This window comes from Camelus ferus, chromosome 3 (genome assembly GCF_009834535.1).
Source record: "Camelus ferus isolate YT-003-E chromosome 3, BCGSAC_Cfer_1.0, whole genome shotgun sequence".
NCBI lineage: Eukaryota > Metazoa > Chordata > Mammalia > Artiodactyla > Camelidae > Camelus > Camelus ferus.
The window spans coordinates 51305090-51321183 of record NC_045698.1 but is presented as its reverse complement, the minus strand read 5'-3'; the positions used below and the strand labels follow the sequence as shown (position 1 = coordinate 51321183).

The following is a 16094-nucleotide window of genomic DNA, read 5'->3' as shown; positions in this document are numbered from 1 at the left end:
TACAAACATTTTATAAATGGATGATTGGTAGTATCCTTTATGTCTTATAGTTAAATTATGGTAGATATATATGCTGAAAATGGTTTCAGAAGAATACACAGAATTTGGGAAATGCTAATGATAAAATGTTAATTAGCAAAAGCAGTATATTATCCTCAGTAAAATATTATCAAACCAAATTTAGCAACATCCAAGTGAGATTTATCTCAGGAATATGAGTTCAACATATGAAAAATAATACCATAGTAAGAATAAAGGGCAGAACACATGTGATCATTTTATTAGATGCAGAGAAAGCTTTTGACAGACTCCCAACACTCATGATAAAAATACTCAACAAACTAGCAATAGATGAGAACTTCTTCAGCGTAATAAAGGGCATTTTTATTAGGAAACCCCAGACCTAACATGTTAATAGTGAAAGACTGACTGAATACATTCCCCCTGAGTTCAGGAACAAGACAAAGATGTGTGCTCTTGGCATTTCTCTTCAACATTGTACTAAAGGTTCTGACCCAGGACAGTTAGACAATAAAATGAAGTAAAAAGCATCCGTTTTAGAAAGGAAGAAATAAAACTGTCTTTATTCACAAGTGACATCTTTTTCTATATGGAAAATCCTAAATCCATAACAAAACTATTAGTACTAATCAGTGGACTTAGCAAGATTTCAGGATACAATCTCAATGCACCAAAATTACTGTATTTCTGTAAACTAGCAATGAACATTCAAAAATGTAATTAAGAAAGCAATTTATTTGCAGTAGCATCCAAAAGAATAAACTACTTAGAAGTAAATTTAAGGAAGAGATATGAGACTTGTATGCCAAAAACTACAAAACATTGTTGAAAGAAACTATAAAGAAAATCTAAATAAATGGAAGGAAATTCATGGATCAGATTTAATATTGTTAAGATTGCAGCACTACCCAAAATGATTAACAGTTAAACATAATCTCTGCCAAAATCCCAGCAGGCTTTTTCCCTCAGAAATTGACAAGCTGATTCCAAAATTCATAGAGAAGGACAGGGGACCCCAGAATAGCAAAAACAGTTTTGAAAAGAAAGAACAAAGTTGCATGATTCAAACTTCCAAATTTCAAAATTTGCTACAAAGCTGTAGTAATTAAGACACTGTGGTACTGGCATAAGGACAGATATACAGGTCAATGGAATAGAATTGAGTCCAAAAATAAAACCTCACGTATACAGTCAATTGATTTTCGACAAGGGTGCCAGGACCCATCAATAAGAGAAAGAATAGTCTCTTCAACAAGTAATACTGGATTAACAAGGTATCTACATATAAAATAATGAAATTGGAGCCCATATCCAAAAATTAATTCAAAATGGATCAAAGACCAAAATCTAGGAGCTGAAACTGTAAAACTCTTAGAAGGAATATAGGAGTAAATCCTTGTGTTCTTGGGGTATGTAGCTTAGATATTACACCAAAAGCATAGCAACAAAAGAAAAAAATGATAAATTGGACTTCATCAAAATGAAAAGCTTTTATGCTTCAAAGGATACCATCAAGAAAGTAAAAAGACAACCCACAGAATGGAAGAAAATATTTGCAAATCATATATTTGATAAGAAGCTTGTATATTGATTATATAAAAAGAGCTCTTAGAATTTATCAATAAAAAGATAATTAAAAGTAGACAAAGAATTTGAATTTGAAAGACATTTCTTTAAAGAATATGAGCAAATGGCCACTAAGCTCATGAAAAGAAGCTCAATATCATTAGTCATGAGAGAAATACAATTCAAAACTATAATGTAATATTACTTCACATATACTAGGTGGCTAATATCTAAAAGACAGATAATAACAAGAGTTGATAAAGATGTGGAGAAATTAGAACTTTCTTACATTGCTGATGGGGTTGTAAAATGGTACAGCCACCTTGGAAAGTAGTTTGATAGTTCATCAGATTGTTAAACAGAGTTATCACTTGACCCAGCAATCTCCTGGGTATGCCCAAGAGAAATAAAAATGTATGTCCACGCAGAAACATCTACATGAGTGTTCATAGCAGTATTACTCATAATAGCCCAAAAGTGGAAACAGCCTAAATGTCAATGAACCAACGAATGAACAGAATGTTGTATAACCATACAGTGGAATATTTTTTGGCAATAAAAAGGAATATAGTACTGACATTAAAAAACCAGAGATTAGACACACTAGGATCTCTTAAAATATAAACTGCACTGATATTTTCAACCCTTTTTTTTCCCCCAGCAGTTTTAAAAGCAACCCCACCCTCAGCCCAGGAAAACTTCCAGAACCTTTTTTTTTTTTTAATTCTTCTCTCTTGCCCTTGTGCTCACTCAGAGTTAATAGGTGGGGAGAATACTGTTAAAGGACTTCTGTCAACCTTGAAACAATTAATTTCCTGAGTTAAGAATTAAGGAGATATTAATTTGTGAAAGATATAGAAAAAATAAAGTCATATTTTCAGTTTTACTTTAAAAGTTTATTTTAAGCTTGTGTATCAGTTACCTGTTACTGAGTAACAAATTACCTCATAACTTACTTGCTTAAAACAATAAGTATTATCTCAGTTGTTTGCGGTCAGGAATAGAAAGCAATTTAGCTGATGGTTCTGGCTCAGTGTCTCATGAGGTTGCTGGCACCTGAAGGTTTGGCTGGAGTTGGAGGTGTTAGGGGCTCACATGCTTGGCAAAATTAGTGCTGGTTATTGTCCAGAGGCCTCACTTCCTTGCCATGTTGATCTTTCTCCGTAAGGCTGCTTGTATGTCGTCTTCACCATGGAGTGAGTGATTCAAGAGAGAGCAAGGAGGAAGCCACCATGTCTTTTACAACTTAGTCTTTTAAGTCACACACCATCCCTTCTGCCACATTCTATTCATTAGAAGTTGGTCACTTAGTAGAGCTGACATTCAAGGGGAAGAGAATTAAGCTCCACCTCTTAAAGCGAAAGGATATTAAAGAACTTGTGGACATATTTAAAAACCACCAATGAATGCTTGAATTTCTAAACTTATAAATATTTTACATGAATTTTGCAGTGTTTAGCTGTTCTTCGGAGACTAGATGTTTGGCTCTCTGGTGGGAATGACCTGTGTATGTGGAACCGAAAATTAGATCTCCTGTGTAAGACCAGTCACCTTTCTGATACAGGTAAAAAATCAAGGTAATTGTGAACCATGACAGACTCTAAAAAGACACAATGAATCTTCAAAGAGACTTTCCATAAGTACAAAGATAATATAGGTGATTTTTCTTTTCAGTTCTGAGTATAAGATGTAGCCATATTTCTCCAATTCAGGTTAAGGGCTGTGCAAAATGTATTTCTATCTCAAACTGGAAGGAAATATCCCTTCTTTTGCCTTACCCTTTGCTTCTAACAGAATTTCTCAAAAGTGATCAAGAAAAACCTTTTCATACACAAATCAGTTTTGACATATTGATATCAAGGATCTTTAAAAAAATTAAAATTTATTCAGCGAAAAAAGTTTAAGTATAAATGAGTAAATTTAAATGACAGTAATCTTGAAGTCATATGTGATACACTACTATTTTTGTTTCTAAAAGTAACGAAATGAACCCATGCACATCCTAGAAAGAATACAGCCATACCTTGTTTTATTGTGCTTTGCTTTATTGGCCTTTGCAGATACTGCATTTTTTTTTTTTTTTTTTTTTTTTACAAATTGAACGTTTGTGGCAACCCTGTGTCAAGCAAGTCTGTCAGCACCATTCCTTCAACAGCATTTGTTCACTTCATGTTTGTCACATTTTGGTAATTCTTGAAATATTTCAAACCCGCCACCAGCAGAAAGATTATGACTGATGACTCAGACGATGATTAGTATTTTTTTAGCATATTTTTAAATTAAGGTATGTACATTATCTTTTTAGACATACTGTTACTGCACATTCAACAGGTGACAGTATAGTGTAAATGTAACTTTTCTATGCACTGGGAAACCAAAAAATTTCTGTGACTTGCTTTCTTGTGATAATTGCTTTATTTTGGTGGTCAGGAAGCAAACCCGAAATATCTCCGAGGTATGGCTGTGTCATTAAGCATATTGTTGACATCTTAAAGGTAGCCGGAACCCTGTGAGTTGAATTTACACTTCATGACTGGAACTAGCTTATCTCCACTTTGGTATTATAAAATATCAGAAAAATAATATGATATATTAGCAAAATTAAATCCGTACCTTACTAGGATTTACAATTTAATCTCTCAGTTCAGCATTTGATCACTAGTAATCTTATTTGAATCTAGAGTGTATTTTCATGTTTACTATTATCATGAGTTATATGTCTTTATTTACATGTTCTTTTCTGTTTCTTATACTAGCCTGTGGTTATCTGTGAGGTTTTATTCCATGAATTGTCAGTAACTGTTGTGAAATATTGAAATCAAAGCTAAAAAGAACTTTTTGTATGTTAATGGAAATAACTACCTATTGTGGCAGTCTGTCTGCCTTTACGAAGTTATCTTTGAGTACTGTACATTAAGTAGTCACAGTGTGGCTCTGTTTATCAGTGTCTCAAGAGAGCAGAAACCTCTGAGAAAATCTGTCGGAAAGCTTTGAAAAGCCTTAGATTTCCGTTGGTGAGCTTTTCATGATTTGGATTTTCCAAATTACAGGATGCCAGGTGGTTAGCAGTACTATTAGACCCTTATCTTAGGAAACTCCTTTCAATAAGCCTTGCTTGATTTAAGAGCTGGTAGGGCTTTGGGGGTAGTTATTATGTATTTGGAAATAAGCAAAGATAATCTTAGTCAGTATGATGCAATGGAAAGAGCCTTGGACTAGAATACAGGACATCCATGCCCTTTCCAGCAGTATGTTGTGATTCTCTGCATTAAGTTGCTAATTCTGGATTACTGAGTTTCTAGTATTTTCATTTTACAAATAATTTGACAAACTTTTTTTTTTAACAAGCTGTTTTCTGCATCTGGAATTCCCTTGCTACCCTTTCCCCCACTCTCCTATCTCTTCCACTTCTTTATCTTGCTCCTCCCTTTTGTCCTCCTCCACCATCATCTCCTCCTCCTGAACATGGGAAAATACAAAACATTACTGTTAAAACAACCCTATGTGGAGAAAAGATTTTGGCCAGAAATACTCCCTAAGTGGGTAGGTAGGAAAAGCACATGAATAGAGTATTTTCCAAATTTGCGTGTATGTTACAAATTACAGATATATATAAATTACATGTATTTTATAATGGAAAAGTTAACTTTAATAAATTAGTTTTTTGCCTACATATGTGGGGGGTTTGAATATAATACATGAATTTTTAAATTCTTGCTTTAAAAAAGTAGTAATATATCTTATAGAAGTTATGGTTACCCTAAAATCATTTCATGATTCAGCTATAAAAAGATTACTTAGAACTGTATAGTTAATAAGTGAAATGTGATGGAATGTTGAATTTGATTATTCCAGTAATACAAGGAATTTTGTAAATGTATTGATTAATTATAAATATGCTATTTGAAGGCCACTTTCTTAGCTGTTGACTGTTGGCTAACTCATTTACTGCCAGGGTGCCCACCCAGTTTTCTCAAGTTTACGTCGAGGAAAATGCTAATTTTACATCTCATTTGAGCTAGCCATCTTGTAAATGGTGATGGTGATTATCTTAAGGAGTCCCTGGTGAATAAGTTCACCGTAGTAAAAATATTCAAAGAGCATATCCTATCCTTAATAAATCAGTAATGTCTTCCAAAGGTCTCACCTACTTTTCACAGAATCATTTTCCATATGTAAGCAAGCAAGGAAGTGTGATAATAGCAAATTGTGTGTGCTTTAGTTCCCACCCCCTTTATGGGAAATGACTGACATACATCTGAGAATGTTTTTATTTTTGATGTAATCCAGGAAGAAAATAATCTGACCTTTGTTTTATGTGTTTTTGAAGGGATCAGTGCTTTGATTGAAATACCTAAGAACTGTGTTGTGGCAGCAGTTGGCAAAGAACTGAGTGAGTATGACTCCTTTTTTCTTTTATTTCTTTTGTTTTAAAATTTTAAACTAGACTTGTATACACGTTTTGGAAAGACTGATCAGTTTTTTATTTAAGGGACATCTGCCCCTGCCCCAGTCTTGGCCTCCTAGGATTGTTGAAGTGATACGGAGCCTGAGACATTTTCAAGATGTTAGGTCAGTTTTTGTACCATGCTTGGACTGGCACAGCCAAATGGGCAAGGTGACCCCACTGCTCAGATGCGGGAGAAGGCCACTTACATTCCACAGTCCTCTCTGTTGCTGAACCACACTCATACACTTACTTAGCAAAAATTTTAGCCACATGAAACAACAGTCCACATTCTAGAAACGAGAAACTTGAGTTGGGAGTGTTGGAGGAGGATTAGTTTGGGATTTTACCAAGGCAGGAACTGTGGAATGTTTGCCTTAGGAAGCCAGAACGGGGCACATTTTGAATGGGGCCCATTTTCTTGCAGGGAGTTTACACCGTTTCCCTCGGAGCAGTGGGACAGCAGAAGGAGGGGGTAGCAAGAGGAATTTTGCAAATGTATTAATTGATTATAAACATGCTGTTTGAAGGCCACTTTCTTAGCTGTTGTCTGTTGGCTAACATTTACCACCAGGAGCCCTCAGTGAAAAAGCCTTTTGTGCTCATTGCCTTGTAGGTGAAATTTGGGTACTGAGAAGAGAGAGAGTAGAAATACTTCTTAAAAGCTACTTTTTTCTTGAAGAATTTTTCTAATGTAGCCCAGAGGGCATTTAATATTACTTGTGCTTCTTATAGAGCCAGTCTGAGATTTGCTGTGACCATCAGTTGGCATGTTTGCAAATACCAGTGAGACATGAGCTAATTGTTCACCATTTATCAGCTGCTGTCTGCAGGCTCCACTGCTTTGCAGCCAAGTTCCTCTTTCTTCAATTAACCTTTCCATGTGTAATCATGTCTGAGAAGTAATTTTCTAGACGCAGTGCTTATCCTTGATTTTCATAAAGTAACTTCTAAAAACATAATTTTGTGTTTATTTTTTCTTTTTCCTTCCTTGCAGAAATTTAATTTTCCCACATTTCTTATCAAGCTGGAAAGATGCCTAATTTTTCCCTGCCTTTTTCCTCTTGTAGCTGATCACTCACTTGTGTTTTGCTGGTTTTACTCTAACTCAGTGGTTTTCAAACTTAAGGCTGCATGAGAGTGACCTGAAGGGCTTGTTGAAAAGACAAATTACTGGGCCTTACTCCCAGAGTTTCTAATTCACTAGGTCTGGAGTGGGGCCTGAGCGTCTGAGTTTCTAGCAGGTTCCCTGGTAGTGCTGTGGTTGCTGGTCTGGGACCATACGCTAAGGACTGCTGCTCTAAATATTTTGATCCACTTCTTTCCATCTCACTACTGTTGCTCTGTTCAGATTCTCATCTCCTCTTTTGCCTGGCCTGAGGCAACAGTCTTCTAACTTACCTTCCTTCCTCTACTTTAGTGCTTCTCAAATGCTTTCTCCTCTAGTTTAGTGCTTCCCAGGTACATTCTGTAGTAGATGCTAGAGGGATCTTTCTAAAATGCAGTCTTCAGAGCTGCAGCGGCTTCCTTTTGCCTACATCAGTCAATTCCGGACTCTCAAATTCCTGACTAGTACAAAAGGTCAGTCTTGCAGAGATCAACACAGAGTTGCCAATTTTTATTTTATTTCATGAAAACATTAAAAACCAAAAACCAGAAACCAAACTGCCATTTACTACCCTCATTTTGTAAAAATAACTTTTTAACAACAAAATAAGAAGAACATGATCTCAGAAAAACAGAGTAAGTCTTTAAATTGAATACACTTAGTTTTATTAAAAAACTTATGTGGCCCTTATTTTTTCTCATTTTTGCCCCAGATGAGAGAAATCCTTGCCCTAGGGACCAATGTAAGGACACCAATAGCCTGCAAGATGAAGTCCGACTCTTCATCATGTCAAATCATGCCCTCCACTGTCTCCCTCCTGCCTCCTTTGAGTCCTGCATCACTTCTTAACTCTGAACTGCCTGGGATTCTCCCGCCTGAGGTGTCTCTCACCTCTGTGCCTTCATTTCTGCTGTCACCCTGTATTGGACTTGCTCTCCTACTCATTGTCTACTTACTGTTTAAGAGCTCAGCTCCAGTGTCTCTTTTTTCAAGGATGAAGACTTGCTTACCTAATACCTCCCCTCCCAGAGGTTTTACCTGTTTACTCATAATCTCGTATTAATCATTTCACTTATTTCTTTAGAAACTTTTTTTGCTTTTTGTTCTCTCCATGCCCCCACCCTTTCAGAATGGTAGCTCCTTTGTGATTGGAACTTTCTCCTAACAGATAAGAGATTTTTACTGAATGAATGAATGAATGAATGAGTGAATTCACTGAAATAGTAATAAAAGCAACACTAATACCTCAACAGAAGTTAGAATATCATCTAAAAAAGGGAAGAAATGAAAGTTCGTTTTGTTCAGAAAATAATTCATAAAAAATACAAATATTCTTAAAAACAAGTTTCTGCATTTTCTTAGTTTTATCATAAAATATGCCATTTTTCCCTATGAAAATAAATTTTATTCCTGTAAATGTACTATTTTTTTCTATTTCCAGGACCAAGCTTGTGTCCATGTCCTTAGTTTTAAATATTTCATATCAATTTCTCTTTTTCTGAGTGCTCCTTTCAACAGAAAGTATAATTTCTGTGTGCACCAGCTGCAGTGACTTTGAGGCTTTATTAGGTAAGCAAGGCTCTCGGCTCTGAGTACTCACCCTGGTTCAGAAAGCCTGGATTTTTTTATCAACCTTTTTTTAGAATTGATTATTGCCTCTCTTTTATCTTCTGATCTAATTCATATTTGTTTTATTTCCTTGAAGTTAGTACACATGCAGTCGTGAATACTTGTCTCTAGAGGCTGTGTTCATGGGCTCACCGAACAGTTTCATATTATCTTTAGTACTTCGTAGTTTTTTAGTTAGTATTTCAGGTTTGTCTCTGTTAGTTTAATTAAACAATACATTGCTTGTTATTCTGCAGTCCCAATCTCAGCATCATTTGGTAGTATTCCGACTGAAGTGGAATTTTCACTCCGCTTTGCTAAGTATCTGGAAGAGTTCCCTTTGTATTGACGGAAAAACCGTCTTTTTTGACAGCCACAGTTTCAGTGTGAATGGCTGTCAGGATTAAATAACCTTGCCAGAGATTTGTCAGCTGGTAAAATATTGTCCAGAGACAGACAAAGAAATGGGGTGTGACCTATTTTCCAGAGAGGAATGTGAGAAAGAAGAGAGACTTTAGTAAGTAGCCATCACTTGGAAAGAATATAGCCTCTGAGACCTTCCCACTTGTCAGATGCTAGTTTTCCTAAGCTGTGAGCATCCACAACACTTGGTACAGAAGCTTATTATAGCACTTAATACATTGATTAGTACATGGTTTATAAGTCCCACTCTAGACTGAGTATTTCAGGGAAGTAACTGAAACTTATTTGCATACGGTATCTAAGATCCTGGAACATGGTAGTAAATGTTTGGTAAATGTTTATTTATGGAGTCACTCCAGTTGATTTTAGGTTTTCTATAGTGATTAAAGTTAGAATTTATACTAGCTTAAATAAAGCTTAAAGTCAGACAGTGAATAAAGCAATACATTGAACATCTGTTGTAGCCCAGAAGAACTGTATGGCACTCACAAATTAGAAGGCATATTCTTTCAGAGGATTTGTAATTTATTAGTGTATGCCTAGGTGTCAAGAAAAGTAAAATAAATAAAAGCAGCTGTTGACGTCTTCACTGATTTGAAGTTAAACACAGATCTGTAGCTGGTTTTGTAGCAGTGCTCGCTGGCCTGGCATGAGTAGAGAAAGCTAATGGTGGAGAAGACTTAGGGATGTCGACCAGTCCCTGGCTAAGGAGAGAGTAAGGTGGGATAACTGCTCATGCACTAAGGGTCTAGAGAGGATGGGGGCTTCATGATTGGTAGTGGGTTTACAAGAGTTTTCGTAAAGGAACAGAGAAATCCTTGGGATTTTAGTAGATCATTTCATACATCTCAAGCATTTGAAAGAAATATTTTAAAGTAGTGTGAAGGCTGTCTTTGGAGATGGGTTTTTCAGTATTTTAGGTATTTATCACAGTGAAATGGTGTCTTTTTGAGCAGAAATAAAACTTTATTTTTGATTGTTTTAGTAAATTATATCTGTCTTTTCATTTAGTAATTTTCAGGTTGGTAGCACCCACCGAGGGATCACTAGGATGGGATATTCTTGAAGTTAAGCGCCTCCTTGATCACCAGGATAATATTCTTTCACTGGTTAACGTCAATGGTAAGCTCATTGTCTACTTGTTTATATATTATGTAAAATTTTGTACGTGTTAAGGTACCTGTTCTAAACTTCAGTCTTGTTTTGTTCCAGATTCTAGAGTTACCATCATGAAAATAATGCTGTTGATTAGTAGGTGTTGGCAGTCTCTTACACGCTGAGGTTTAAGCTAGTGGAACTAATCAAGTTTCATAGATTGGTAGGTCTAAGATTTAGGCACAAGGGGCAGAATAGAGTTGGGCAGAGAAAAGGGAGGATGGAGGAGAGAGCGTAGTGATCTCAGGTGCTAGCCTTAGGATGAGTGTCACAGGCTATCAGTACTAATGTTTAGTGGCATTTTGGCATTTTTGGCAAATGATTCTGGCTAGTTTCTCTTTTGAAGACCACACAGTACAATATTATATAGCAGGTTATATAAACACTTACAGTAGAATGAACTGGATTCAAGCCAGTTGTAATCATGATTGAAGACTCAGGGAATAAAGCCAAAGTAAAAGTCTGCAGAAAATGGGTCATATCGGCCCTTTCTCACGGTTGTGTGTTTTGATTTGCCAGACTTTCTATTTGGCTTTATAATGACTTGAATGAGTATCTTCTGTGAGCTCAATCTGACATCATAAGATGGGGTAGGATCAAAACCCCACAAAACCTCGGATTTAGCTGGTTCACTTTCAAATAAAGTGACACCTTATATCATCAGCACTCTCCTGGGTGATCTGTGTTCTGAGGTCAGATGGGAGGGCTCCTGGGTGGCTTCAGTTGGATAGTCTGGAGGAGACTATAAGAGGATGCTGTAAGGATGCCATGAACATGAAATAGTAGGCAGACTGGACTGTACCTCCTGACCCGAGATCTGGGTTGGCGCTTTTTGAGCAATACTTTGTATGAATGAGGCAGAGGAAAAGGGGCACAGACAATGCCAAGTGTAGTCTCCATTTGCTTGCTATTCAGTCACATTTTCAGATACATCAGTGAAAATATCCCTCCTAGCTCCGAAATCTTCCCCTCTATTAGCCATCTGCTTGTACAACCCAGCTGCAAGTCTTTCTGAGGTCTAGATTGTCTGTGGTGATAGAAATAACTACGTTGGGAGCACCTTTTTATTTTACTCTGAGAGCTCTTTTTCCTCTAGCCATGAATGGCAGCACAAAAGGCAAGTTCTCATTTGGAAGTCCCTCTGACACCGAGCCCTGCTCCTAGGCCCTGGAGCTGTTGAGAAAAGCACAGCCATGTTTTGGCTGTTACAATGGTCAGGCCTAGTTGTCCCGTCTTAGAAGTGAAGCGTTGGTACCATGACCCAGCGTGATTCCTTAAGGAAGGTGATGGGACGTTACTGAGGTAGCCTTAACTTTGTGGCACTTCTTTTGCTGTATGATGTACAGAGAAGCTTTTAACAGTTTAACCAAGAAAGCCTTCTTCAAGTGTTTTCTTAGCCAGCTTCTTAAGGGAAGGAAAATGAAAAGTAAAGCAGGAAAAAATTTTTAATGAAAATTACAGTAAACCTCTAGTACTTTTTACTTTATGAACTCCCATGACTGTAAAATTATGCTACAGATAATAAATAAGCCAAAAGCATACTTAGAAATCATATATGGACAAGTAGTCTGGTAAAATTTGAAAGTGACAATGTGGCAGTTGAATTTTGTACATAGATATGTCTGCCACACTGCAGGTTTTGGTAATCCTGAAATGATTGTATTATACAGTTCCCAGCTCCACTCTCAGTCCTGCTTCTTTGTCCCCACCAATTCCTGGTGAAAGATGTGGCCAGTTACTGGGTTCATAATTTACAGGGAAAGTGCATTTGCAGTGAGGTGGCCCTAGGGCAATCTTAGAATGGCACAACAGAACTCCCATGAATGTGGATAATGAATACCAGGTTTACCAAAGAGATCTGAATGCCTGGGCAGAGATTTTCTCAGACAGACATACAAGATAACCTTGCTTATCTCTTCTGGTAAAAGGCTCTGGGTGCTGCTTTATTTTATTCCTTTTCTTGTTTTGTATGACGGCATAGTATGGCAGTGATAAAGTATTTGTACTTGTGAGGGATGGGTAGACAAGTGTCAGGTGAGATTTTCATACTAAGTGACTTGATACTTGCATAGGATGAAGATCTATCCACATATAATACATCATTGAGGCTGTTTGGTGTGAAACATTTTGAATGACCAGATTGGGATAATTTACATAGCAATAAACTCCACTAACTCAAGTGAATGTCAGTGTTTTGTTTTTAATGAAAAATTCTAACTGAGCTTAAGTACTTTGTTTCTATTGTGTAGACAAATCACAGACACTTGGAGGAGGTCAGAGTAGGGAGCTGTATGGTCTCATGCAAGTTATGATGCAGAACTGGAGTCAAAGAGTCCTCAGTCGTTAACTTCTGGTTCTTCTGTAGTTTGAATGAGACTAGAAAGAGGAGAGAAAGGGATGGAAAAGGAGGTCTTGGAAAGATTACTACTGTCTTAACTTTCCAACTATTAGAACTAGAAGTCTGTTTCTCTCCACAGGTGAGAAATGAACTTATTTCTTCACAGAGCAGATTCTATAGAGTCTGTCAATAAACTATAGAAATTGGACTTGGAACCAAGATAAAATAATATTTACCTGTATGATTGCTTATAATTCTTTATTTCTATGAGATTGTTCACCTAGTTATTAGAGATTTCTGCCCTGCTGATTTATTTGATAAATGGAATAATTAAATCATAATTACTCATCCATGAATTCCTAAATTACAAGTAACTGGATGTTTTAATACCATTAATATGGAATAATGCCAGGGGCTCAAAATAATACCAGAGACTCAAAGATAACATTTGATGTTATTTTAAAATGGCTATGCATTTATTATTTAATTTGATTTTTACAATCATCTCCATTTAATGCCTGAAAAATCCAAGATAGAAAAAGATTTCATGACTCTCTAAAGACCACATGGCCACTAACAGGCAGAGCCAAAATTAGAACTTGGGTTTCTAGACTCACAGTGCATTTGTTCTGTTCTACCTTACTCTCAGTGTATAAGAATTAAAATTAATTACATTTCTCTAAGATAGTTTTTAGGCTTAGCAGTTGTACATTTCCTATTAAATATATAATTTGTTTTAGTTGGCCCACTAATTTCATTTTCTTTAAAGTTTTAAAAACTTGTTATTGTGCAAGTACTACATAGAAATAGAAATAAGAATAGAAAAATGAGGAAATAAAAACATAAAAAATACAAAAATGAAAATTAAAAATCATCCAACCATATAGTATCAAGTACAGGTTCACATCCTAGGTGTTTTTCTGGGCGCATATATATATGTGTATGTGTATACATATGGTCTGCTTTTTTTAACAGTATGTCATGAATATATTTTTGTATTAATACAACATTTACAACTTAAATTTCTATAACAGCATTACTGTTTCATTTTGTGGATGTCTTATTTATTCCATCCCCAGTTGGATGTTTTAGGTTATCTTCAGATTTTTTGTATTATGTATAACAGCCTTGTCACATAATGTCTTTTATGTACTTTCCTAAGGATAATTTCTTAGAAGTGGAATTGTTGGATCAGTGGGTTTACGACTTTTTAAGATTTTGATGTATATTACCAAGAATTGCAAAGATTATACCAGCTTATTAGGGCATTAGTAGTGCATGAGTGTGCTGAATCCTGATGCTTTTGCCAGCATTGGGTATTTTTCCTGTTTTATAATCTTTCCCAATTGAAAGTCAATAAGTAGTATCTCATTGCTTTTAGGTATCTTTGGTAATTAGGGAGTTGAACATCTTTTCACATGTTTACTGACCATTTGTTATTTCTTGTTCTGCCAGTTCAGGTCCTTGGCCCCTTTTTTTCTTTTGCTGGGGTACTACCTCGTTCTTAGTGATTTCCTTTTTTGTTAGGTTTTTTTTTTTTTTTTTTTTTTGAGAGGTGGTAATTAGGTTTTTATTTATTTATTTATCTTTAATGGAAGTACTGGGGATTGTACCCATGACCTTGTGCATGCTGGGCAGGCACTCTACCACTGAACTATATACCCTTCCCTCTTAGTGATTTCTAAGAACTCTTTATGTATCAAGTATTATATTTTAACCTATTTTGACATATAAGTTGTAAAATTTTCCCAGATTTTTGTCATTTAAATGTATGATTTTTGTGTTAAGCAGATGTTTACTCAGCTCTTTTTCCCCAATCCCCACCCTGCCTCCTTTAGAAACTTTTAGAACCTTTTAGCACTCCATATTCATAAAAAAGAATTCACTTGTATTTCCCTTAATCCTTTAAGTACCTTTAATGTTTAATCTGTTTGAAACTTATTTTGGTATATATGAAATAATATAAAATATATATATTGGTCTTTGCCCTCAGTTTCTGGCACAAAGTTCCTAAAATCCTGCCCAAGTAATAAGAACATAAGGAAAATCTTTTGTCCTAATATTTGGTCTGATATCTCTTTAACATAAAGGCCCTAAATCCCTTGGAATTTTCTGGGTAATAGAAGTGTCTTTTATTATAATGAGACCGCTCTTTCTTTGCTCCTGGATGGGGACTGGTCACCAGAAAGACCAAGTCATGGCTAGAAGCTTGGAATTTTCACCCCCACCACCCCCATTCTCCAGAGAGGGGAGAGGGGCTGGATGTGGAATTAATAATTGATCATGCGTATGTGATGAAGCCTCCATAAAAATCCCAGCAGTACGGGGTTCAGAGAGCTCCCCGGTTGCCAAACACGTGGAGGTGCTGGGAGAGTGGCACACTCAGAGAGGGCATGGGAGCTCCACGACCCTTCCCACATACCTCGCCCTGTGCATCTCCTCCCTCTGGATATTCATCTGTATCCTTTACCATGTCCTTTTATAATAAAGTGGTAAATAGTAAGCTGTTTTCCTGAGTTCTGTGAGCTGCTCTAGCAAATTAATTGAACTCAAGGAGGGGATGTGGGATTCTTTGATTTATAGCCAATTAGTCAGAAATACAGGTAACAACCTAGATGTGCAATTAGTATCTGAAGTGGGGGAAGTCTTGCAGACTGAATACTTAACCAGTGGAATGTGACACTATCCCCAGGTAGATAGTATCGGAATTGAGTTAAACTGTAGGATGCTTAGCTGGTGTCGCAGAATTGCCTGGTGTGGGAAAACCCCCCACGTATCTGGTGTCAGACATGTTGTGAGTGTGGTAGTGGTGTGAGAGTAAAGGAGAAACAGAAGTGTACCTCTTCATCCGAGGTGAGGTCCTTTTATTCTTATTTTCCAAATACTTAACCAAATATTCCAGCATGAGGGGTGTTTCTTTCTTCACTGAATTGAAATGCATCATCATCACACACTAAATATCTAAGTAAACTTGACTCTATTTCTGGTCTTTCTATTCTGTTAATCTTCCTGTTGGGCTTGTCTAGTTACCTCACTGTTATAATTATTGTGATTTTGTAGAGCATTACTACTAGGCAGTTTATTCATTTTTACCTTTAGCTTAGGTAAATGATCAATAATGAGACATACATGACCTCTGCCTAGATTTGAGTTTTGTAACTGGCTCCCATGTTGGAGAGTTGATCATCTGGGATATCCTGGACTGGACTGTGCAGGCCTGTGAACACAACTTCTGGGACCCATCTCCACAGCTGGACACTCAGCAAGAAATAAAACTCTGTCAAAAACCAAATGACGTTTCCATTCATCATTTCACATGGGATGAAGAGGTAAAAAAAAAAAAAAAAATCAAGAAAAATATATCATCTTGTCTCTTTCAATAAACCCAGTTTCTAATTTTTTCAATTTAATCTCACAATGGATATAGA

The 16094-nt window shown here is 36.4% G+C and overlaps 1 protein-coding gene across 13 annotated transcripts in view; it reads left to right on the top strand.

Moving 5' to 3' along the window:
• WDR41 (WD repeat domain 41) overlaps nucleotides 1–16094 on the top strand; it is a 67198-nt gene that overhangs the window by 18039 nt on the left and 33065 nt on the right. For all 13 annotated transcript variants that reach the window (XR_004317854.1, XR_001366285.2, XR_004317850.1 and 10 more), the window contains exons 6-9: nucleotides 3040–3151; nucleotides 5918–5980; nucleotides 10185–10295; nucleotides 15811–15995. Coding sequence is in view for 1 of the 13 variants with exons in the window: in XM_014560923.2 (XP_014416409.1) it covers nucleotides 3040–3151; nucleotides 5918–5980; nucleotides 10185–10295; nucleotides 15811–15995 (471 nt within the window). In the remaining 12 variants the exon portion in view is untranslated. The remainder of the gene's footprint in view (nucleotides 1–3039; nucleotides 3152–5917; nucleotides 5981–10184; nucleotides 10296–15810; nucleotides 15996–16094) is intronic.